The 25679-nt window shown below is 28.6% G+C and overlaps 3 protein-coding genes across 3 annotated transcripts; 1 reads left to right on the forward strand and 2 right to left on the reverse strand.

Annotated features, from left to right (window-relative positions):
• Positions 1-13874: 13874 nt before the first annotated feature.
• Positions 13875-15869, reverse strand: LOC127258719 (IRK-interacting protein-like). Its single transcript, XM_051285671.1, has 2 exons — positions 15437-15869; positions 13875-15264 (listed from the first exon to the last, which is right to left on the reverse strand). The coding sequence occupies exons 1-2, from the start codon at positions 15860-15862 to the stop codon at positions 13921-13923; spliced, it is 1770 nt and encodes a 589-aa protein (XP_051141628.1). The 5' UTR covers positions 15863-15869; the 3' UTR covers positions 13875-13920.
• A 5795-nt stretch (positions 15870-21664) lies between these two features.
• Positions 21665-22841, forward strand: LOC127259141 (LOB domain-containing protein 4-like). Its single transcript, XM_051286287.1, has 2 exons — positions 21665-21888; positions 22305-22841. Exons 1-2 carry the CDS (start codon positions 21706-21708, stop codon positions 22620-22622), a joined length of 501 nt encoding a protein of 166 aa, XP_051142244.1. The 5' UTR covers positions 21665-21705; the 3' UTR covers positions 22623-22841.
• Positions 22842-23628: 787 nt separating this feature from the next.
• On the reverse strand, positions 23629-24396 carry LOC127259145 (histone H3.2). Its single transcript, XM_051286288.1, has one exon. The coding sequence runs from the start codon at positions 24264-24266 to the stop codon at positions 23856-23858; it is 411 nt and encodes a 136-aa protein (XP_051142245.1). The 5' UTR covers positions 24267-24396; the 3' UTR covers positions 23629-23855.
• Between the last annotated feature and the right edge of the window lie 1283 nt (positions 24397-25679).

Below are 25679 nucleotides of genomic sequence, written 5' to 3' on the forward strand. Positions count from 1 at the left end.
AACTCAGCCCTTTTCGATTCAAAAGTCAAAGGGACATGCCGCCAAAAGTGTCATGGAGCACCAAATCCACTTCCTTAAAGATTAAAGCCGCGGATCATCCAAAAAAGATATTAAATCCAAAGCTGATGATCAAATTGTCTGCATGGAGACCAAAGCCCTCCAAAAGCGAAAAAGACAAAACAAAGATCAAGGCCGCAGATTGTCCAAAGAAGACATCAAATCCAAAGCCGACGATCAAATCGCCCACACGGAGACCAAAGCTCTCCAAAAGGCGGCAAAGCCAAAGCAAAGATTAAAGCCTCGGATCGTCTAAAGAAGATATCAAATCCAAAGTTGATGATTAAATCGCTCACACAGATACCAAAGCCCTCCAAAAGGCGAAAAAGTCATATAAAAAATCAAAACCTTGGATCGTCCAAAAAAGACATCAAATCCAAATTCGATGATCAAATCACTAACACGGAGACCGAAGCTTTCCAAAAGGCGGCAAAGCGAAACCAAAGATCAAAGCCACGGATCGTCTAAAGAAGACATCAAATTCAAAGGCGATGATCAAATTGCCCATATGGAGACCAAAGTCCTCCAAAACAGCAAAGTCAAACCAAAGATCAAAGCTTCGGATCGTCCAAAAAGGACATCAAATCCCAAGCCGACAATCAAATTTCCTACACGGAGACCAAAGCCTTTCAAGGTCCGGAAAAGTCAAACCGAAGACCAAATCTCTTCGAATCAAAGAAGCCATCGAAAACCAAGTTGAAAAACAAATCGACCCGAAAAGAGAATCAAAAGACCCAATTAGATAATAGGACCCGCATTAAATTCAAATCAAATATAATTTGTACAAATTTTGTGTTTATTAAAAAAACACAATATTTTGTCTACGACAATATATTACACAAATGTCATTATCTTTATATCATACAATACTAATAAGGTTATTTTAGTCATTTCTACTTTATTCTTACTACATATCAATATAATACTAATATATATAAAACTCGTCCCGTAAGGGGATGGTCTGGTGGTGTGGAGGTTGGACGTGTGACCGTGAGGTAATGGATTCAAACCCCCGACGCCTCAGGTCACCTGCCACACATGGTTCGTCTAGTGTGACTTGCCTGTTGAGCTTAATTCGCATCAGGATGACACACACTGCACACAACCATGAAATGGGTCGGATTGGGCCTTTAAAGGTTGGGCCATTTCTAGCCTGGCTCAGTTTAATAAATTAAATATATTTAAAAATTCTTGTCTTACCAACATTAGATCGTTAGTTCAATTCTTACACTTGTCCCGACATGGTTTGAACCAGGTTGGGCCTATGGAATAATCGGGTTGGATCGGTCTTAAATTGCCACCTCTAAAGACATTTTTTAGTCTAATAAGTTTTTAATGAGAATACTTCTAGATTGAATTGAGTTTGGATATTTGATTTTTTATTTAAATAACCTCTAATGTGGTATTTTATAGAAATAAATAAATAAAACGCCTAAACCCTATCTGGATTGGCTTCTAAAATAAATTTTGGACTTTTAATTTTAAAAAGAGCATTTATATTTATTTGAATTAGATTTAGTTTGAAACATAAACAAATTTTAAAACCAAAAAAAGTTGTTCTTTTAGAAGTATCCTAAAGTAGCTTGCAAAAGTATTTTTAATTTAAAATTATTGATTTTTCACTAACAATAACAAAATTAATAATAATAATAATAATAATAATAATAATAATTTATTTTAAATTTATATGTTATACTTCCTCCGCCCCAAAAGAAATATCTTATTGACAGTTGGCACGAGAATTAAGAAATAATAGTATTTAATTGAAAGTGGATATAAAGTAGAATGTAAATGACTAAAATGTCCTTTCTTTTTGAAGGATTTTAAAGAGTATGTTAAAGTAATAATTAGGGGTAGTATGGAAAATATGAATAATTTTGTTATAAAGTGGAGACCACGGTTACTAAATAAGGAAACAAGACAATTGTTTTGGGACGGACGAAAATGAAAAAACAAAGACAAATCTTTTGGGACGGAGGGAGTAATTAATTAAAATTATAATTGAAATATTAAATTCTAAAAAAATGTAGATATTTAATTATACTAGATAATTAAAATTATTAAATATATTTATAAAATTAAAAAATAAATTGTAGATTATAATTAATTAAAGTTAAGTTGTAAATTTATTTCTAATTTATATATTATGTTTAAATTAAATTTTTAAAATACTATATGTTATCAAATTTAAATAATACTACTTCCTCCGTCCCATTGAAAGGTTATCATTTTTCATTTTCGTCCATCCCAAAACAAGGTTACCATTTCCTAATTTAGTAATTGTATTACCCACTTCATATAATAAATACTCTTTCAACTTACAATATATTACACAAATGTCATTACTTTTATATTACACCATACTAATAGGGATATTTTTGTCTTTTTCACTATAATTCAATATAACACTAATATTCAAAAATCTACGTGCAAAAAGCAAATGATACCCTTCCAATTGGACGGAGGGAGTATATTTTTATGATTATGATAAAATATTACTTTTAGTCTCATGATTGTACTTCTTTATCATTTTAGTCTCGTAGCTTGATGTTGTCTTAAAATAGTCTCGTAAGTGAAAAACAAATTTCAATTTAGTCCTTAGTCCCTATGTGGTATCTGTATGGTAGGCTGACGGACACGTGTTCGCTAAATGGATTATTTTTATATTTTAAAAATATAAAATATAAAAAAATTAAAATTAAAAATATAAAAAATTATAAATATTAAAATATAAATATTAAAAATATAATTAAAAATATACTAATATATAAATTATTAAAGTTATGTGGCGCTGACTTGGCGGACATATGAATAAATTTTTTTATTTATTTTTTATATTTTCTATTTTATTTTTATATTTGCAATTTTTTATATTTAAAAAAATAAAAATAATTTACGTGGCGAACACGTGTCAGCTACATGACACTGAAATATATATTTATATATTTTTTTGTTGACCCGTTATTTTATATTTATTTACTTTTTAATTTTAATATTTTTTTTTTCAAAAATCATATGTTATGTTTTTTACTTTATTATCTAATAATAATAATAGCTAATAAAAATATATAAAAATAATTGATATATTAAATGGTAATATAATACTAAAAATTATAAAATTAAAAATATTAATATACAATATAGTATGTGTTATATATATTATAATATTTTTTATATTATTAGTAATTATATATTACTTATTATTTATTTTATTTTATAAAAATATATAATAACTTTAATTATAAATATATTATATTTATAAAACTTGTCTTTAATATAAATTGATATAATTATATATTATTAAAAAAAATTATTCTTCAATCCTACTAAATTCATATAAATCCATAAACAATTTAATCAAATTTGTAAAAATTCATCGAACTCTGTGGATTTAGAAATTCATATAAATCCATACTTTTTAAATTTCAAAAAAATTCATTAAAATCACAATTGGATACACCCCTTAAAGTCTCATTAAAACTCTAAATTAATAATTCATAAATATTATAATTATAAATATTAAGGTAATTTGATAAAAATATGAATCTATTGTTCTTAAATTTTAAATTTAATTGGATTTTATCCCTAATTTTTTTAATTGCCGCCAATAGTTCCGGTGTCGAAGTCTCTAAGTGCAACAAAAAATTATGAAGTGTTATTATCATGCTTAAAACCTCATTTCTCGTGACCATTGCCAACGGTATTAAATTATTTTCAGCTTCAGCATTGGTAAGATCTTCCACAATATCAGCAACAATTTCCTTTAAACTTTAAACCATTGAACATTTATCATTTTCACTTGGATAGTCCACTAATTTGTTGATATTTATTTTATTACGATAACCAACATTTTTTACCATATACTCAAGCTCACGTAAGTTTTATTCAAAGTTTGTCTCACTTAAATCGCTTGAGATTTCTTCGTTTGAACAGATTTTGCAAACCAAAACACAACCAAATTTGCTATTTTTTCTTCTTGTGTTTGTGATTGTATTTTTAGATAAAAAAAATAATTATTGAATGCAATAAAAATTGATATATTCATAAAAGGAATGATTATATTAGACAATACATGAAAATACATCGGATAATATAATGGCAGAGCCACATAGGGGCTTAGGGTCCTGAGCCCTCCAGCCGTCGTTCCCGTTACAGTGTCGATTACATTATTGATTATATAGACATCGGTCTGTTTGAATTTGATCAATTTTTAACAAGTTAATATTTTTATATTGATTGAATATGTCAAAATATATATTTTTGCGGCAATTATGCTCAAAATAATAAAATATTTTAATTTTCAACTTAAACAGAATCTTCAGCTGGGGAATAATTCTGGCTCTATCACTGTATATGTATATATATAATTATGTATATATATATGTGTGTGAATACAATTTTCACATGTGTGCAATAATTCGTGAAAAATCTCTATTATAATAATGATAAAAATAAATTGGACAAAATAAGAGTATGGGCATGTAGATATCTTTCAACAGCCATATCTGTTATTTATTATCTTTTAAAAAATATTTCTAATTTGATCTTTTTTCATTTCTTAAATTTGTTTTTATTCTTCTTTTGATTAAAGTGTTTTTTATTTTAATTTTATTTCACAGTAAACATGTACCGTTTTCTTTGTGAAATTCTTCCATCTTATTTTACTGGGTAAATTTTTTTTTTTTTTTTTTTTTTTTTTTTTTTTTTTAAGTTCCGTAACTGGACCCCCTTATCATTTTAGTCCCATAAGTGGAGCCTGTCGCAAACTAGTCCCATAAATGAAGAATTTTCGTTGTTTTAGTCCTCCGGCGCCGGAGATGCCCGCGTAGCTCGCCGGAGGTGACGTGTCCGCCAGGTGTCGCTGACCTGGCGGACACGTGGATTTTTATTTTTTTTTTAATCTTTTTTAAAACTTATTTTTAATTTATTTTAAATTTTATTTGTATTTTTTTATTTTTTTATTTGTTATAATTAAAAAAAATAAAAAAATCCACGTGTCCGCCAGGTGTCGCTGACCTGGTGGACACGTCATCTTCGGCGAGCCATGCAAGCGTCTCCGGCGCCGGAGGACTAAAACAACAAAAAAATTTCACTTATGGGACTAGTTTGCGACATGCTCCACTTACAGGACTAAAATGATAAAGGGGTCCAGTTACGGAACTAAAGAAAAACAGTTTACCCTATTTTATTTATATTAATTCCAGCCATATTATAAAACATAGAGATAGTAAGAATTTTGATATATTTTTCGATTAATATTATTAAAAATATAATATATACAAATACTTATATAATATATATATACTTTATTTACTCACAGAAAATCAATGATTCGATACAAAATTAATACTATTTTTTTTTTATATTATCAAAACGTTTCCTCAAATTTAAAACATTAAACAAACTCGCTCAATAGATAACAATTATAAAAGGATATAACATGATTAAAATTATAATAATTTACAGGCATTCAAATTTTTAGTTTTATAAATTTAGAAATTATAAGTATATTTGGACCGTTAAATTAAATATTTACAGAAATATTTTTTTTTTATGAATAAGTCAACATGAACGATCTATTATTAAAACTTTAAATTCATTACTCAAATTCTAAAATGTATATCTATAATACAAAAATTTAATACAATAATCAATTTATTAGGGGGTGTTTGATTTTGATTTAAAATTAAAATGGTCACTATATAATTTTTACAATTTTTAATAAAAATATATTATTAATTTATATTTTATGTGACCAACGGATTTTGTCAAGCATTCAATAGTTATAGAGTGGTGCTTAGATCATCTTCAACCTATTCTTTCATTTTTGCAGTAGCTATAGTAAAAATGCAGTTGATCTACAGTAATTTTATCAACCATAAACTTCAATTTTTCATTCTAAAAATTCCATATATATTCCTCTTTTATATTATTTTACATAACTTTTTATATTTATAAATTACACTCCAACTTTAATTTATTTTTACAATATAACCCAAATACATATAATTACACATTATTTTTTAAAAAACTATATAATTATATATCACTTTTCGAAAGGTAAAATTATATATCACTTTTAAAAAAAATAAAATTATACATAATTTTTAAAAAATAAAATTATATCACTTTTCAAAAAATAAAACTATACATAATTTTTAAAAAAATTAAATAACACAATATATCGAAAAAAAATAATAAAAATACACAAATACCACAAAATACAACACAAACTCACAAAACACGAACACAAATTCCATATTAACACTGTAGCGGGCTGCAAAATTGGAGGGAAGGGGGGAATTTGGGGGTGGGTTGGACCCCCCCAAATTTTTGCACCCCTTATAGGCGATGTAATAATGGGTTTCTTCATATATATACTGATTAATATGATATATATAATATTTTTTTATTTATTCACAAAAATTAAATTTTTAATTAAAAAATATTATTTTTTTAGATTATCGATGTAATTTTTCTTATTTAATATTAAAAATAAATCTATTCAAAAATTCTTAGTGAACAAATTAAATATAAAATATTTAAAAATTAAATTAAAATTAATTATACAAATTTGTCAATTAATTGTAGAAGGAAAAAATTATAAAACAACAAAATATGAAAGACAACAAAACACACGAAAGGAAAATCGTAACAAAAAAAGGATGATATTGAAGAGATAGTTAAAGAAGAAGAGCAACTAAGCAAAGTATTTGGTTAATTCTTTTATCTTAATATGAAATTTTTAATAAATTAATTGATTACTTTAATTTAATATAATTTATTTTTTTAAAATACTTACAAAATATAATCTTAAAAATATCCTATAACTATAATATAAAGAATAATTATTACTATATTCACATATGGTATATTTGTTTTTTTATTTCAAATAAAAAGCACCATTATTCAATTTGTATGATTTTCATATTATTATCATGATTTTTACAAAATATTACATATAAATATTATCTAAACAAAAATTAAAATTAATACCTCATTTCAAAATAATTTTAAATTACAATCAAATAAATTTTTGATCAGTGGATTAGCTCATTTTCAACTTGTGACGTGCATTAATTGCCTCACTCGTATTTTAACATATTTAAAAAATTATAACAAAACTCATCTTAAAAATGTGACAGGATAGACCAACCCGACAAACTTAACCTATTTCAACATTTTTTTTATAAATAATAAAGATATCATTATACTGCTATTTTTAAGTACATAAAATGTAAAGATATTTTATTTTGGGTTTGTTTGTTTTATACTTACATTTCAAATCTAAAGTTAGTAGATATTATCCTCTAATAAATTTTTTTTTACAAAATATTATTTAAATAAAATTTTAAATCAAAAAAAAAAAAAAAAACCCCTCTAATTGTCAATATTTTTAGAATTGGTCAAAAATCGTATATAAAATAATAAAATAGTAAATAAAAAAAATATATATAAAGTATTAAAATAACTCAAACCAAAAATAATTATAAAATATATGTTATATTATTATTATTATTATTATTTAATATAGAAAATACAAAAATGTCAATATAATATATCTGGACCATTTAAGCAAGCGAACAAAACAATTTAATTAATGTCATCTTGATAATGATTGTTACATAATATAAAATTGGATAAACTGTTTTTTTAGTCCCGTAATTGGACTATCTTATCATTTTAGTTTCGTAAGTGGAGCATGTCGCAAACTAATCCTATAAGTGAAAAAATTTCGTTGTTTTAGTCCTCCGGAGCGGGAGAAGTCCGCGTGGCTCGCCGGAAGCCACATGTCCGCCAGGTTGGCGACACCCGGCGGACACATGGATTTTATTTTTTTTAATTTTTTAATTTAATTTTTTTAATTTTTTTTTTCAATTGGACCAAATAAAAAAATTAAAAAAGGCAAATAAAATTAAAAATAAATTTTTTAAAAAAATTAAATAAAATCCACGTGTCCGCCAAGTGTCGCTGACGTGGCGGACACGTGGCCTCCGGCGAGCCACGCGGGCGTCTTCGGTGCCGGAGGACTAAAACAACGAAATTTTTTCACTTATGGGACTAGTTTGCGATAGACTCCACCTACGGAATTATAATGATAAGGAGGTCCAGTTACAATTACGGGATTAAAAAAACAGTTTACCCTATAAAATTTTAGGAATAGATATTATTAATCATAAAATCAAGAACAATATATAAGCACGATATAAATTTGATTAACTTCAATAATACCAATTTAATATAATAATATAACTAGATTATAACAAATTACTATGAATAGTAGAAATATAATCTAAACAAAAAGTTAAATATTTAAAATATCTCAATATTTCATCTTCAATTCAAATAGTCGCATAAACAACTTAAGTTTGCAAAAGAAATTAAATATGATGTAGCAACGCTCTAAACTGAATTAAAGTAAAAAATATGATACGCTCACAATAGAATGTCGAAAACAGAATTCGCTCTAAACAAAATTAGAGTCGAAAATGAGACTAATTTATAATGGAGCTAAAGTCATATACGAAATTCATTCGTAATTAGAATTTAAAAAAAAAAAAAAAAAATCAATGCAGTAAAAAAAAAACATGTCTCTCACTAGAATCACGGCAAATAATCAAGGATCGAACATATGATTTATTGAAATTGAAAAGCATATTTGATAGACGAATAACTGTAGCCAATCTTAAAATCGGAAAACCTCTATATACATTCTAAATTGAACGTATTGGGAGAAATGTGACTCTGATACCATATTATATTCAAGCGCAAGAAATAATTCACTAAAAAAATTGTAGAGTAAATTATATAACACCCTATTGTATTTTAGTAAAAATGCACAAAACACCTTATATTTTATTTATGGTATGAAATCCTCTTGTATTTATGTAAGTTTGCACGAAATTCCCTATTTGTCCAAAACTGATGTTTGGTTCTATATAAAGACTTAAATTACGTAATTTTTATACAAATAAAAAATGTAAAATATCTTAAATAATTTTTTTGAATAAAATAAATAAATAAATAATTGATTAATCCTTCATTTAATAGTTTTTTTTTAGACAAATTGTTATCTGATTTTTATAAAAATTATATAAGACCGACAGAAATTGAAGAAAATGACAATTTTTGTAGGACAAATGAAACATTATTTCTATTTATTCAACTCAAAAGTATTTATTTTTTATTTTAATAAAAATTATGATTTTTCATCAATTGCAAATATATCATTATACATCTAATTAATTTATACATAAAAATCAAAATTATTTTACATGCTAACATTAATCAATAAAAAAAATATTATATCTTAATCAACTATAAAAATTCAAAAGTTATTTTGGGCCGAGAAGGATGGAGTATTAATGATAAATTATTCTGGCTATGTTTGGTCACAAATTAACTCAAAGTTGGTATTATGTTTTTAATTTTAACAATAATACTCTCTCGGTCCGGCTCTAAGGGTCTCATTTACCTTTTACGTCATTGTATTTAACATTCAAAATATTTTTATATTTGTATAATTTTTTGTGCAAATATCATTATAATAGTATTATATGACACTAATAGAGTCGGATGGATATAGTATTTTTTTTTATTTTTTATGTCAATTATTTCTCAAATCTTCTTTAAAGTAAGGCCCACTAATAATATCTTGTTTCTAAATTCTACTCTTCAAAAATTATATATATATATATATAATTTTTTATTAACTAATTTATTATTTTTTTATATATTGTATCAAAGTGATAAATATCTTGTATTTATGTGAAGCATATATATTAAGTATTTTATACTTAATCCGTAGTAGTTGAAATGTCATCAGGTATTATTGGAGCTAAATGTTAATAAGAAATTAATTTTTTATATTTATTAGAAGATATTTATGTTTATTTATTAAAAGATATTTATTTATATTTATTTAGAACTTAAAATTTACATTAATATTTAGTGTAAAAGATAGCATATGATTATCCCATGTTAGTGCACGTGATAATATTATGGTACAATGATCCTTTTAATGATTAAGGATTATGGGCGTATTTGGCAATTAGTTGATAGCTGATTCAGTTAATCGATAGCCGTTAGCTGATTCAGTTAGCCGGTTTGACTAACTGATTCAATTAGTTATTTGTATTAAAATGTTTGGTACAACAACTGTTTGGTATTAGTTGTTTTTATACGTAAAATGATAATTGAGGATATTTATATTTTATTTTTTTCTAACATATTCAATTGTGTTCTTTTGAGTTTAGAATGTTTGAAATTTTTTGTTATTAGTTATTGAAATTTGTAAAAGTATTATGAAGTAGTAGTTATTTTTATTATAGTTAAATTTAAAAAATAATATATTTTTATCAAAAAATATAAATAGATTTTTTTATTGGGAATCTCAGTGATGTAAAATATAAAATAATAAATTTTTTGTATATATATTTATTATATTAATTATCGATTAGTTCATTATATTTATAATTTTCAATAAATTTAATTTATTTAATTTGTTTTTAGTATAAAATTTATATAATGTAATTTTAATATAGAAATAAATTATTAATTTTTATATTTTCTATTTTGTGTTCATTTTATTAAATTTATATATATAAATTACTTATTTTAAATTTATAAAAGAAAAAATATAATATAATAAAATATTCTAATATAATTAATAAATAATCAAAATATATTTATTTGTGTAAAATACATAATAAACTTTTAAGGGCAAATAAAAAAAATTATACTGAAAAAACTATTTCAAAACGGCTAGGTAAGTTAAGTTTTTGGGTCCAAAAAACTATTCAAAAAAAACTGATTTACCAAACACCTAAATTAGCTGTTTGATTGGTTAAATAGTTAAAAAATGTTCAATAAACTAAGGATATAAAACATTTCAATATGTGTTTCAATTCGAGAGTCAAAATAATAAATGGTGTTACATACTATATTAAAGTTACATATATCTCTTTCTAAAGTTTTATTAGCAAAATCGCAATTATATTGAATATAATTTAATTGAAATATAATTTATATAATATTTAAAACATAATTTATTTTTATTTTGAATTAAATATAACACATCATAATTCAAATAACTATCAAATGCTAATTTTTTTTTACTTAACAGTAAAAACTGATTTGAGTTTTAAATATTTTGAAATAGCTACTTTTACCTATAAATTTAAATATATATATATATATATAAATATATATATATTATTTTTATATCATAAATATAAATTAAATTATTGTTGCATAAATTCAATCATTTATTATAACACCTCAGCACGTTGCGTTGTAAGTCGGACATGTTGAAATTATAGACTGATCTCACATGTGAGTACAAATTTTTTAAATACGTTTTGTCCTTGTAGATGTTCTTTTAGTAAAATTTCAAAATAAAATGTGTATATTATTGACAAAAATAGTTTAATAAATTCATTTAATTTTTATTTAATCAATTGAATAACCTAACATCAGCTCATCCATAGATAGGAGTTGGTCTTTTACATTTATACAATTCATTTTATTCATATAATTTAAAAACATGACTGGTTACTTATAACATTTCGAAAATAAATAATACTTTCTCCGTCCCTTAACAATCTATTCATTTTTCCATTTTGATCCGTCCCATAATTATCTACCTAACATTACAAATACTCTTCCAATTTACAATATATTACACAAATGTCATTACATTTATATCATACAATACTAATAGAGTTAATTTAATCTTTTTAGCTTTATTTCTACTTTATCATAATATAATACTAATATTTCTAAAACTCCGTGCAAAAAGCAAATTGATATATAGATATGGGACGGAGGGAGTATATATATATATCCTTCGTGATCCTTTAGGTCATCTCCAACTCATCAATACCATTTATCCAGTTTTAACTCCAAATATGTTATTGCTACAGTAATTTTACTTCAACCATAACTCCATTTTTCACTATTATCCTTCAAATATTCAATTTTTCCTATTATTTTAAACAACTTTTTATTTTTATAATTTAAAACAAAATTTTTAAAAATTTTAAAAAATAAAAATTAAATTTAAAAATCAAATTTATAATTTTAAAAATATTAAAAATAAAAAAATAAATAATAAAGCAACGCTAAAAAGTGGCGCAAGATTCGGCGTCGATTACAGACAATCGACGCCAAATAAACCAACCCGGCGCTATTAATTGGAGATGCTCTTAGAACAACCAAAAGATATATATATATACCCTCCGTCCCAAAGTAAGTATCCATTTGCTTTTTGCACGTAGTTTTAGAAATATTAGTATTATATTGGGATATAGTATGAATAAAGTAGAAATGACTAAAATAACCTTATTAGTATGTGTGATATAAAGGTAATGACATTTGTGTAATATATTGTAAGTTGTAAGGGTATTTGTAATGTTAGGTACATAGCACAGTTATTAAAAAAAGAAATGAATAGTTTGTTATGGGACGAACTAAAATGGAAAAATAGATACTTTGTCATGGGACGGATGGAGAGTATTATCTAATTATGTAGGCGATATTAAGAGTGGGTCAAATTGAAATATTATCGTTCACATATTTCTTTAAAAGATAAATAAATTTGTCGGCTAATTTGATGTTAAAGACATTCATATATTTAGAAAAATTCATGCTCTATATTAAATATATGTTTCTTAAAGTTTTTAATGCTAAACTTTAAAAAAATTAAATGAAATAAAATACATCAAATATAATTTTTTACAAAACATAACATTAAATGCTCCATTCAAAAAATCTCAATCTAAATAGATATTTAATTTGAAGAATGCCATATATTTTAATATTTCTTTCATCTCAAGTACAAATAAATGAATATATTTTATAAAAATTAAAGATATTTTGATATTAATAAATGAATTATTTTTTCTATAATAATAATATATATATATATTGAATTGAAATTGAAGAGATATTATTTTTTAAAATAAAAAATTTCAAAACTTTTATTTAAATAAAAAATTTAGAATTTTAAATTTTTTATAAAATTAATGAGAATTTATTAATATAATACTACATTCGTCCGATTTCAAGGGTTTTATTTACTTTTTGTATATTGATTTTGAATATTAATTATTATATCAAAATATAGTATAAATTAATAAAAAATTACAAAAATATTTTAATTAGTGTATTATAATATTAATAGAAGGATATTTGTACAAAATAATTATACAAATATAAAAATATTTTTAATATTAAATACAATAATATAAAAAATATCTTAAAGCGGTTGGAGGAAGTATTATAATATAGATTATGTATTATATCATAACTTTAAAGAATATGTGTAAAGGAGCCTTTATCTACAACCTAATCAGCGTGCTGGGCTCAGGTATGCTCCAGCTGGTTTTGACAGCCCATATCAGATATTATTGGGCTTTACAAATTGGGCCGGTTTAAACAATAATATTAGCCCACTTAATACCATAGTATTAAATAAAAATGTGATAACTATAAGGGAAATGGCCATTGTAATAAACCAAAGATATTTTTCTTATTTCACTCTCTTTTATAAAAATATACTACTTTCTTTTCCTTCCCGCGACCAGCGAGGAAGTAAACATATGTTTTTAAGACATTCTATTTAACATTAAAAATATTTTTATATTTGAATAGTTTATTCCAAAAATATGATTATATTTGTATTATAAGATACGAATAGATATACTTTTTGTCATTTTTTTTTTATTTGTATCAAATTTTTGATATAATAATTAACATTTAAAGATTAAATACAAAAAAAAAAAAAAAATCACTGTTAATTTATGGCTGGACAGAGGTAGTAATATTTTGTCTTCCAAAACTTCATATTCATACAACAGATTTCTATTTACAAATAACCTTACATCTTAGCACCTTGTCATGAACAAAAAACCCCGGCATCACCATAATCTTCGTTCTCGACCGAACCATCGGCTTTAGCTTATCAGCAAATATGTCGTCCATGTAATGACTCTCGAAAATGCGGTTTTCCCCGACTCTTAGGATCCGCAAAGGCGGATCGAAAGAAAACGCCAACAAATGCAACAACCAGACGCCTTTCACCGCCGCAAAAAATGCCTCGAGTGTCTCCTCCAGCCACGGCCTCGTCCACCCCAACGCCGCCGCAACGCTGTGCATTTTCCGATCGCAAAACTTGCCGAATTCGTCGCCCCCGCCGTCACAATTCTTAGCCCCTTTCCGCTGCGCGTCGTTCCGACTCATGTTTCTCGTTGCGGCGAAAGCCCGGAGCTTGCTGCGTCGTTCTTGATCCGGGTCGAGGAACTTCGCAGCGCCGTTTCTTTCGAATGCGCCGTTCTCGAAGTCCTCGTAGAGCAAACGGTTTACGACGGCTTCCAAATGGTACAACACGGCTTTCGAATGCTTGCAATGCATCGAAAGCTTGTACGGCTCGAGGATCGAATTTAAGTTGCCGACTAGAGTCTCGTCCGTTGCTTGTATATTAGCGATCAATGCTTTGCAGAATTGCTTCGCGGATAACCTCGATTCGGACACTATATGCAAGAAGTCTTCGATTGTGGCCTCGTCGCTCACGGGGATCGAATAGTCCGGATTTCCATCAATGGATTTCCCTCTTGTCTTAACGATCGAAAAGTTGTCTCTCCGCGGTGAGACTTTCATCCGGACGGCTTGTCGCAATGCTGTCTTCAGCTCTTCGCAATGCAACTCCAAAATCCCCAATTTTCGACGAAGTTCCTCGACAGATGACTTCATCTCGGAGGATTCGATCAATGCATCGTCGCGACAGCGTTGCGCTTCGATTAATTTTTTTTTCAACGACTCGATTAATTCGAATTCGGCCGTATTGACTGTCTGCGGACAGAGAGGCGAACTCTCACTTTTAATTTTTTTCTTCAGTTTCGGCAACAACCAAGAAAAGCTCAGCCCTTTATTCCTCGACGCCGCCGGAGCAATCCCCGTCGCGCCGCCGCCGTCGGAATTGTAGTCCGATGCAGCCGGTCTGCATTTGTTGTAAGAAGATACCGACCTAACATCCCCTAGACTATTTCTCCGACACTTGGAGCAGTCGTCGGACGCCGCCAGCGCCGGCGGTCGGAAACCCGACAAGGAGTGGCGATCATCAGCTAACTTGAAGAGGGTTTCTTCTAATCCACCCCAACTTTCAGCGTATCTCCGATAGCCCGCTGGCGATGGCTTGTCTTCGTAACTCTGTTAATTTACAGGCAACATATATATATATATATATATAATTAAGAAGGAATCGAGCAGGGATAATAATAAATAATATTTAATTGGACCTAACAACCCACCAAACAAACAAGCAAGAAATTCGAAATTAATTAATTAATTAATTTAGGGTATGTAAGGAACGGGAACTTACTGGATTGAAAATAGGATAATCGTGTGCAGAAGCAGCGGTAGGGGAGGAAGATGAAGCTAAACTGGGTAAGGGTAATCTGGAATTGGAATTGGAATTGGTGTTCATGAAGAAGGCGTTGTGGATTGCCCTAAGCTCGACGGATTTGGTGAGAGCTGCTTGGATTGCTTCCCGCCAGATCTCGCGATTACCGTTAATCTCCTCAGCCGCCGCCATTAAAGGGGAGGGGAGAGCCTGAGCATTAAATTGAATTAAAATTAAAATTAAAATTAAAATAAATAGAATGGAGGCATGTGAGGGTTTGGTTTTGGTTTCGGGTGTGAAAAGGAAGGAAGAAAAATACATGTGAAGAGGCAGACAGATGACGTACGGTACGAATGAGGGAAGACAAGCAGTAGTAATTAACTTTACTGTTAGTGGGGTGGGCATGAGAAAGTGGTGCATTACCAGAACAGTGCTGCTGCTTAATAATTAACCTAATTAATTAAATAAATAAATAATTGAGATTTGTTTGATCGATCACATAGATAGATAGAAAGTTTGACTAATTGAATAGTTCGCGAGCCAAGCGCGGTTCGCCTCATTAATAGTTTGACTCGATTAGTTTGTAGAAATAAATTAGGCGAGTTCGAGCTAAAAAATTATTATTTTTACAAACGAGCCAAATTCGACTCACTGAGTAATTCAATTGAATTCTTTTGTAATAATATATTTATATTATTTATTTATTAATATAATATATATATATATAATTTTTTATATCAAAATTTTTAAAATTTATGTATAAAATTCAAGTCGAGCTTGAGTTTGAATTTGAACCTAACAAGCTGAACTCAGCCACTATTTTGATTCGAATTTTTAACTAGTCGAGTCTGTACCGTTAACAAATTTGAGTCGAGATCGAACAATTGATACTCAAACTCGCTCTACTCGTTTCCGAGCTTGGTGTGGAGTTAGTTGTTTCTTTCTTTATGAATTGTGAGGGTGAGATGTAATGAAAATTGGTGTGGTGGAGGAGGAAAAGAAACCCACTCTCTAATTCCCAATTTTCTCATTAGTGCCTTTCATTTTCATCTTCTTTTGTAGGGACCTTGCCCAAAGTACTGCTATTAAAATTCGTATCTGGTCAAAGCACATATTTGCATGACGGAAGGAGTACTATTTATTTATTTAAGTATTTATTTATATGGAGTAAGGAGGAGGAGGGGAATTATTGAATTAATAATAATATAATACCCCACGTCCTTCCACAAACTAATGTCTTTTGTTTTTTTTATTTGGGACATCTAATAACTATTGTCTTATTTTCTTTTTTAAATACAAATTTTAATTTTTTACCTTTTATTTATTTATCACTTTTAATCTTTATCTTATCATAAATGATAAATTTGTCAATTCATACCAAAAAGACAATTATGATTAATGAACTATTATTATTATTATTATTATTATTATTACAAATGATATGTGATGACCAAACCAAACCCATTCTTGTCTTTTTATTCCACATCTTTGTTTAGGGCTTTTGCTTTTCCACCTAAATTAAGGCCTTCCCTTCTTTTTAAACCCCATTTTTTTTTAATAATAATAATAATAGAAACAATAGTGTAATGAAACCTATTAAAAAGATAATAATAAGATAAATATTTTCAATTTCTTATATTCATGACTCTAATGTGTTATCATTTTAGTTTTGTAACTATATACAGTAAAAATGGAATTTTATCTAACCGATTACTATGTGCATTGACATAGATTAGTCATATGACAATTTTCATTACTAAATGTTGACATGGATTTAATACCAAAACAATAAGGGATGTTACACATGAGACCAAACATATATTTAATTAATAAATAAATAAAATAAACAAAGATAGAAAATGGTCTTTACTTGTAAATTAAATGTAATGGCTTAAACTTGGAGTATAAGAAACAATAATGAGGTTCCTGAAATGATTGGTTGTGCCTTCATCTTCATCTTTCATGTTTTATGTTTATGTTTTTTCAGAAAATAAAAAATAAAAAAATAAAAAAATTCATTTAAGCACACACACTGCACTTTTCGCAACATCATTATTTCCTACATGTATGCATATATTATATTTAATTAATTTTTATAGTGGATAAGAGGTGACAATGCTTATTACAAGATCACTTGATTGAATTTTATCTCTCACTTAGGATAGCATGCTGAATTTTTAAATTCAATATTGTTGATCAGGTACGGAACTACACGGAGCTTAGAGGTCACCTCAGTCCTCAAAATATATATATTTTTTGATGTCATAAAAATTTTATCTGTTTGTGGATTTATATTTTTAGTATTTAAATTTTATTTTTTATAATAAAAAAAAGTATTAATTTATGTAATTTTGTTGAAATTTTTTCTAAAATATTTAATTTTTCATTTTTTTTTGTCAGAGTGTATTATGAATAAAAAAAAAAACAACATTGAATCGATATAAAAAAAAAAGAAAAAATCAATTCCCCCCTCGGAATATTTACTGCTAGTTTCGTCATTGTGTTGAACGTCATCTCAGCAGCTGATTTAATACTTTGTTAATACATACATCAGCACATGATTTATACCCTTTTATCTATTGGCTTTTTCAACCGACTGGATTTGCAAGCTATTATATCAGTTCAAGAATTTATTTAGTGTGAGATTTGAATAGTAAAAAATTTGAATTAAAATAGTAGTACAATGTGATTATTTGAATGTAAAATTAATTTTTAAAATAATATAAAAAATATATATTTAATTTAATATTTTTTTAAAAAAATAATAATTTGTGAATAGTAAAAATTCTTTAAAATCCTTCAATCAAACACACCCTTAATATGCCCTTGAAAAGTAACAAGAAAATGGTAGTGGATAAGATGCATGTGTGTTAGCTTCGAGTACACCATTCATAGTAATTGATAATTGGGTGCACCCACCATCTCTCCTTATAATTCATTCCTTTTGTTCTTATTTGCTCATTTTCAAACATAATGAATTTTAAAAATAAAAATAAAAATAAATAAAAATTGATTGTAAAACAAATAATTTTAAAGACACAAAATCAAATGAGGGAAATTGGTGTCTTTTTTTTATTATTATTATTGTAAAAAATTTGGGATACATTTCTTTAGCAAAGATTCTTCAAATTTAACTATTTTGACTCTGTGTTTTTCGAAAAAATTTTACTAACAAAATATCTCATCAAACATTATTTTCATACCAATCCAAACCAATTTTTTTGTCATTTGTTATTCAAATATTTATTTACATAATTATATCAAGAATTTATTTTAGTGACTAATTTTTTTGTTAGAAATAATTACGAAATTGTTAACGCAAGCAAATAATGAAATTTAAACAAATCTCCGGCCATTGCTAAAAATTAAATTTGTTCTTTAGATCTTCTTATTCAAGCAAACAGTCAGTAGGTTGGAACCATGGGAAGACAGTGTTGTTGAACTCTGGAATCCTTAGGAAGATATTGTCAGACCCTGGAACCTAAGTTGACGTTGTGAAACTCTTGCTCTCAAACAGCGATGGTGTATTCTAATTTTCTGACAGTATGTTTAATAACCCGTATATAAGAGTATTTATAATTAAAAAGAAAAACCGGTTATCACAATTTTTCTGGTATATTTTGAATGTGATGAACTTAATGGGAGAAAAATAAACCACAATTTATGATTAATTTAATTATATAAAATAATTTAAAAATAATCAAAATTTAAATATAATTAATTAATTAATTAATTAAACTACCATTTTTTATATTCTCGTACGGATTCCCAAACAAGCCCCCAAATCCAGGCATGCCCCTGGATGTGGGATACTTTTTTATATACCATATATATCTATATATACATATAATATACTGCATGCATGCAAACAAACACGGGACAGTGAAGTCCCACAAATTGCACCAACATTTGAATTCTACAAAAATAATTCAAAGATATAATTAATAGTATCACTAATTAACTCAACAAGTCAAACAATTTAATCATTACTTAGCCTTGTGCATAGTTTGATGCCCCCTTATCTATCTTTAGATCTAACAAAAGAACTATATTTATTGCAGCACACAGTGTTACTTTAGACAGAACATCGTATGTATTCGTATAATACAAATACAGTATATGAACTAACAACACAGTCTTATACATCATAAATAATAGCTGATTGGAGCACATCACATGTGGTTATACAATATACTTATAATTATAAACCAACAACACATATGACATACATAAACTGATATTCATATATATATATATATAAATATACGAAGAACTGATGGTTCAACTGTCTTTCGTTTTGGTAGTTAAGGCATCATTTCCACTGCAGTAAATTAAAATAAAAATTAATTTTAAAAGAAAAATAATTAAAAAATAATAATAATAATAATAATAATAATAATAATAATAATAAAGGAAACAAATAATAATAATAATTAATGTGTGCGGAAGCCCTGGGCACGCCTGAGGGACAAAATTAAATTAGTGGCCACCGGCGCCGTCCGGCTCATTTATTACAACGGTCAAAAGTCAAAAACAAATGATTGTCGTAACTATGTAACCTCCACAACTACCGCCCAACTTCCCGCCTACACTAACTAAGTCAACACCCTCACGCTCCTTTTTCATCTACTTACTGGTAATTTAATACTGCCGCAATTTATTTATTTTTTTATTTGATTCTCATAACAAAATATATATATATTTTTTTTTATAGTAATTATATTATTCAATTAATATTACAAATATCTTTTTAATTTGTAATATATTACGGTCATTATTTTTATATTATATTATACTAAAGTTAATTTAATTTTTTATTTTTATTTTTAATTTATTCAAATATAATATTAATATTTCTAAAAATTTTATGTAAAAAGTAATATATAAATAAATATGGACTGAGGAAGTACTACAATAATAAATTCAATCCAAATCAAATTTTGCAATTGCATTTAAAATAATAATTTCATTCATGTTAGCAGATTCCAACGTTCTTTTTTACGCCAATTATCGTGCGAAATTCAAACGTTTTCATCATTAATGATTTTGAATAAATCGCATCTTTAATAATAATAATAATAATAATAATAATAATAACGCAACGGCGTCACATCTCCGTCACTGTCTAAATTTAATTTCGAATTTAATTCAATAATAAAGATTTATATGAGGAAGAAATAAAAAGGGGGGATGATTCTTACAGTGAATTAGTTGCAGACTTCAATTCTGAGGAAGACAGTTTGTTCGTACAATTAATCCACAATCTTAATGGAACCACCCGTTCTCGTATTCCTGAAATTGACCAGTCGTTAACATATGAATATTCATTGCCAAAACTACCAAAATGAATTTAAAAAATCAGCATTGCTATCACTTTTAACATCAGCACGCATTATATATACAAATAACACAAATAACAAATGTAATATATACAAATATGTCACATGTTTGTGCTGTTAGTTCATGTGTTATATTTGTATTATATTAACATGTACAATGTGTTGTTTGTAGTAATACTATATGTTGTCTGTAATAATATTGTGTGTTCTCAGACAGTACTATAGCATGTGTTTGTTGTTCATAGTAGTGTATTTGTATTATATTAACATATACAATGTTTTGTTTCTGATAATATTATGTATTGTCTAATAGCACATGATGTGTTGTTCAGTGCTGACTGTAGCCGCCGCCAGAGTAAGATACATATACACGCAAATATGGAACCTTTACTGCAAGAAATCCAAGTCTGCAGACACAAGTGGATAACTGAATTATGAGCAGTAAATAGATATATATATATATATATCTATATCTATATATAAATAGAGGAAATATAAAAGGCGACAATACTAAACACTTTGAGGACCAAAATCTAGTTTGTTCCAATGTAGGACCAATCCAAAGATTTTAATTACAGTTACAGCATCCATGGATGTTTTTCTCTTCTCTTACAAGCCTTTTAAGTTCTTCTCCACGCTGTTTCTTTCAAACAAACATGTCCTTGTCATGTTATTTATTTATTTATCAAATAAATAAATAAAATGGTGCATGCTCAAGTACGTTATGATATAACCCTAAAAGCAAACCCTATTAATGGCAAACAGCACTGTGGGACTGGGGTTCATCTATATATATTTGGGTGTCAATTCTCACAAAAAAGACATATATATAACATATATAGAGAGAGAGAGAGGAAGAGAGAGAGAGAGAGAGAGAGCAGAACACAATCACACATATAAAAACACATTATGATGAAGGAGAGTAGTAGTCGAAAACAAGGGGCAGCCTCACCTTGCGCGGCATGTAAGCTCCTCAGGCGGAGATGCGCAGAGGATTGCATGTTCGCGCCGTATTTCCCCGCAGAAGAGCCCCACAAGTTTGCCACAGTTCATAAGGTTTTCGGCGCCAGCAATGTCAACAAGATGCTCCAGGTAATCCTCATCATCGATCCAGTTCAAGTTTCTTACCATGTTCGAGATTTTTAGTTTATTGCAATCTCTAATCAAGACAGACAACAACAAAAGTGGTGTGAATGCAAAAAATAATATCCAAATAAATTTTCAAAGATAATGTGATGTCATTAAATGCTGCTTTTAATCAAAAGATTCTTGACCATGTTCAAATGCAATATATACTTTTGATGCTTTTGTCACTGCTAAAGCAAATCCAAAGCACGAAATGATGTGAAGCTCGAACACTACTGACATGTAATGAATTCTAAAATGCTGATGTCAAAATTGAGTCAGCATGGCATCATCACTCGTCGCAATTTAGAATCTAACACTAGTGATTTCTACTTGCTAGATTAACGAAAAACATATAATAATGGGAGATTCGGATCTTACAGGAGTTGCCGGAAGATCAGAGAGGGGATGCAGTGAGTTCCATGGTGTATGAAGCAAATGCGCGGGTAAGGGATCCAGTGTACGGCTGCGTAGGGGCAATATCGTCATTGCAACAGCAGATAGAAATGCTGCAAACTCAGCTGGCACTTGCACAGGCAGAAGTAGTGCACATGAGGATGCGCCAATTCTCGATGAACAATTCACCTGATAATGCATCTCCCTCGTCCAGCAGAGGCGGGCAATCTCATCCGGCCAGGTCCCTTTTCGACATGGACATGGTTGTAGAACAGGGAAACATGGAAGATTCCTTCTGGCCTTAGTCCCTTTTTAACTATTTGCTGCTCTTAAGGGTCTCTCCCCGCTTCCCCTTTACTGTCTGCCACTCTTTCTCTGTCCTCTTTGGCTTTCTTACAGGAGGTGTTACCTGACAATGGATTGATTGATGAGAGAGATCAATCGATTAACCTTATTGTAAATGTTAAACAAAAAAACATATAATTATACGTTATAGGCTATGCTTGCGGATTTGACTATACTATAGTGGAATAGAGTTTGATTAATCCGACTTTTCATGCTTTTCTCTGCTTAATTATGGTGTTTGTAAGCTCAAAGTTTGACTAAACCAAAAGGCATTTCTTAAAATAATCAAGAACAGGACATGGTCAATAAACAAAACCCAGATTTACTTTTTACTTGCATAGTTTTAAAGGATAGAAAATTGCACTCATGAAGTAGGAATATCAATACAACTAATGAAAATAGCCTAAATCATGATTAAGTGAACTGATAACAATCGATGGGGATTCAAAAAGCCAATTTATGCAAGCACATGAATAGCTAGATGCACAGTTGGGCAGAGTTACAATACAACAGAGTAGCAGATGTGCAATAAATTATAACCAATGGTATAGAAAAGTTCACATTTGATCGAACACTGACAATGGCGACAAAAGGAGCAATAAATAACGGATACCTGAAAAATGAGAAGCAGCTTATGGTATGAACTGGTGGCAAGCTTTCGAGTTTCAACAAGAATAAAGATCATCACACACCACATCTTGCTGTTCAAAAGGTCACCCTTTCTTCAACTTCATTTGTGGGATTGAATGTTAACATGTTCATGATTGAAGCTTCCCTAAAGTTCTTGGCATACCCTCCCTTGTTAACAAAACTAATCATAGAACAGCAATGTGCTCAATTCTGAAGACTACAGTGACATTAGATTCTTTCTGCACACTTAAGTATGATCAAGATCCTACATGCTTAGAGTATTGATCTCAATAATGGCAGAAAACTACTGTAAAATAATTACATTCTAATTAACATGAAAATTAGTTCTACAGCAGATTTTACTACCAGCGCAAATACAGCATAGGATTTTATAACTTCTTTGGACAATTAATGGCGTCATAGCAACCAATGATCAAAACAATGATTTCATAAGATGGTTGATATATGGACAACCCGATCATCCCAATACAAGCCGAACTACAGTGATTTTGGCAATTTATATTAACGAGAGAGCAAGACAAACAGAAAACCTAAGATCAATTTTAAGCTCTCTCACCCCTAATTCTCCTAGCCAGCTGAATATCCTTGGGCATGATAGTTACCCTCTTGGCATGAATGGCGCATAAATTTGTATCCTCAAACAAACCGACCAAATAAGCCTCCGCCGCCTCCTGAAGAGCCGCAACGGCGGAGCTCTGGAAGCGAAGATCAGTCTTAAAATCCTGGGCGATCTCCCGTACAAGCCTCTGGAAAGGCAACTTCCGAATCAGCAGCTCCGTGCTCTTCTGGTACTTCCTGATTTCTCTCAACGCAACAGTTCCAGGCCTGAATCGATGAGGCTTCTTGACGCCTCCCGTGGCGGGTGCGGATTTCCTGGCCGCCTTGGTCGCCAGCTGCTTCCTGGGTGCTTTTCCGCCGGTGGATTTCCTCGCCGTCTGCTTCGTACGCGCCATTGATCGTTTAACCTGCTGCCTATATCAGACGACGATTACGAATACAGTGGCGGAGATGGTGGTTTGGATGGGAAGTTATATAGAATTTCGAATTTGGGAATTTAGGGTTTCTTGTACGAATTCCCTGAGCGGGAGCGTTTGAATAATTGGAAGTTTCTGACTCACCTGGAAATGAGGATATGTAAGAACCGTTAGATTGGAACCAAAAGAAGGATACTGACGGTGGAGATTTCCCAAAGGGGGAGGAAGGATTGATCCAAGTCTACATAGATTGGCCAATCAGCACTAGGATCAAGCTACGCTTGTAGAAACTCTTGGCCGTTGATAGCGGGGAGAATTTACGGTCTAGATTGGTTGTACCTTTCACGTCCTCGAGTGATATATGTGTATACAGTTTTTTTGTCTTCTAATTTACAATCAAACGCAACTTATGTGTTTGTCTTTTTTTAATTAAAATTGAAATATAAACACTATTTATTATATACAATTCTTAATAAAAATATTATTTTTACACAATTAATATATTTGAAAAAGTAAAAAAATAATAATATTTAATAGGAAAAAATTATTTTTTGTTTCGATATAACTAAAATTTATCAATTTTCGTGACAATATAAAAAAATTCTTCAATTTTAGTCTAATTATAAAGAATTTCAATCAATTTTTTTTATAATTGGACCAAAATTGATTGAAATGGTATATAATTGGACCAAAAATTGATGGAAATTGTTTATTATGTGATTGATGAATCTTTTATATTAAAACCAAAATTTTGATTATATTTGGACTAAAATTAATTTTTTCTCATTTAATTATTATTTTTCATTCAACATTTATTTACAATAAATATTACTCGATTTTATTATATTATATCTCCATTCTTTTTAATTTTTAATTAAATTTCTAAAAATTACCCCATTTTAGAATAAAATCATCGGGTCCACCCCATGCAGCCCCATCCGCATCATCACCTATTGAATGTATACTTACACATGTGTATGTATACACTCAATATATGATGATGCAAGTGGAGTTGAAGTTTTTTGATTCTGTTCATCTGATCTCGGATGTATACATTCAATGGATGATGATGCAGATGAGGTGGAAGCCTTTAGATGTTACTAATATTATCCTGCTCTGGTCTCAAATCGGCATCCCGACCTCCATGCTAGCCTATCTATATCATCATTTATTGAGTATATATATACATACATACGTGTGAATCTAGCTCCATCAACATCATTATTTATTGTGTATATATATATATATATAAAAAGTACACCCATATGATTTTATAAAGTAATTTTGTACATACACATGTGTATATGTATAAATCCAATGGGTGATAATGCATACTAAGCCATGAGTCTTTTGATATTGTTAATCTGATCCCAAAGCAAGATATGATCAACA

This window comes from Andrographis paniculata, unplaced genomic scaffold (assembly GCF_009805555.1).
Source record: "Andrographis paniculata isolate CXL003 unplaced genomic scaffold, ASM980555v1 Contig5END, whole genome shotgun sequence".
In the NCBI taxonomy this organism is placed as follows: Eukaryota; Viridiplantae; Streptophyta; class Magnoliopsida; order Lamiales; family Acanthaceae; genus Andrographis; species Andrographis paniculata.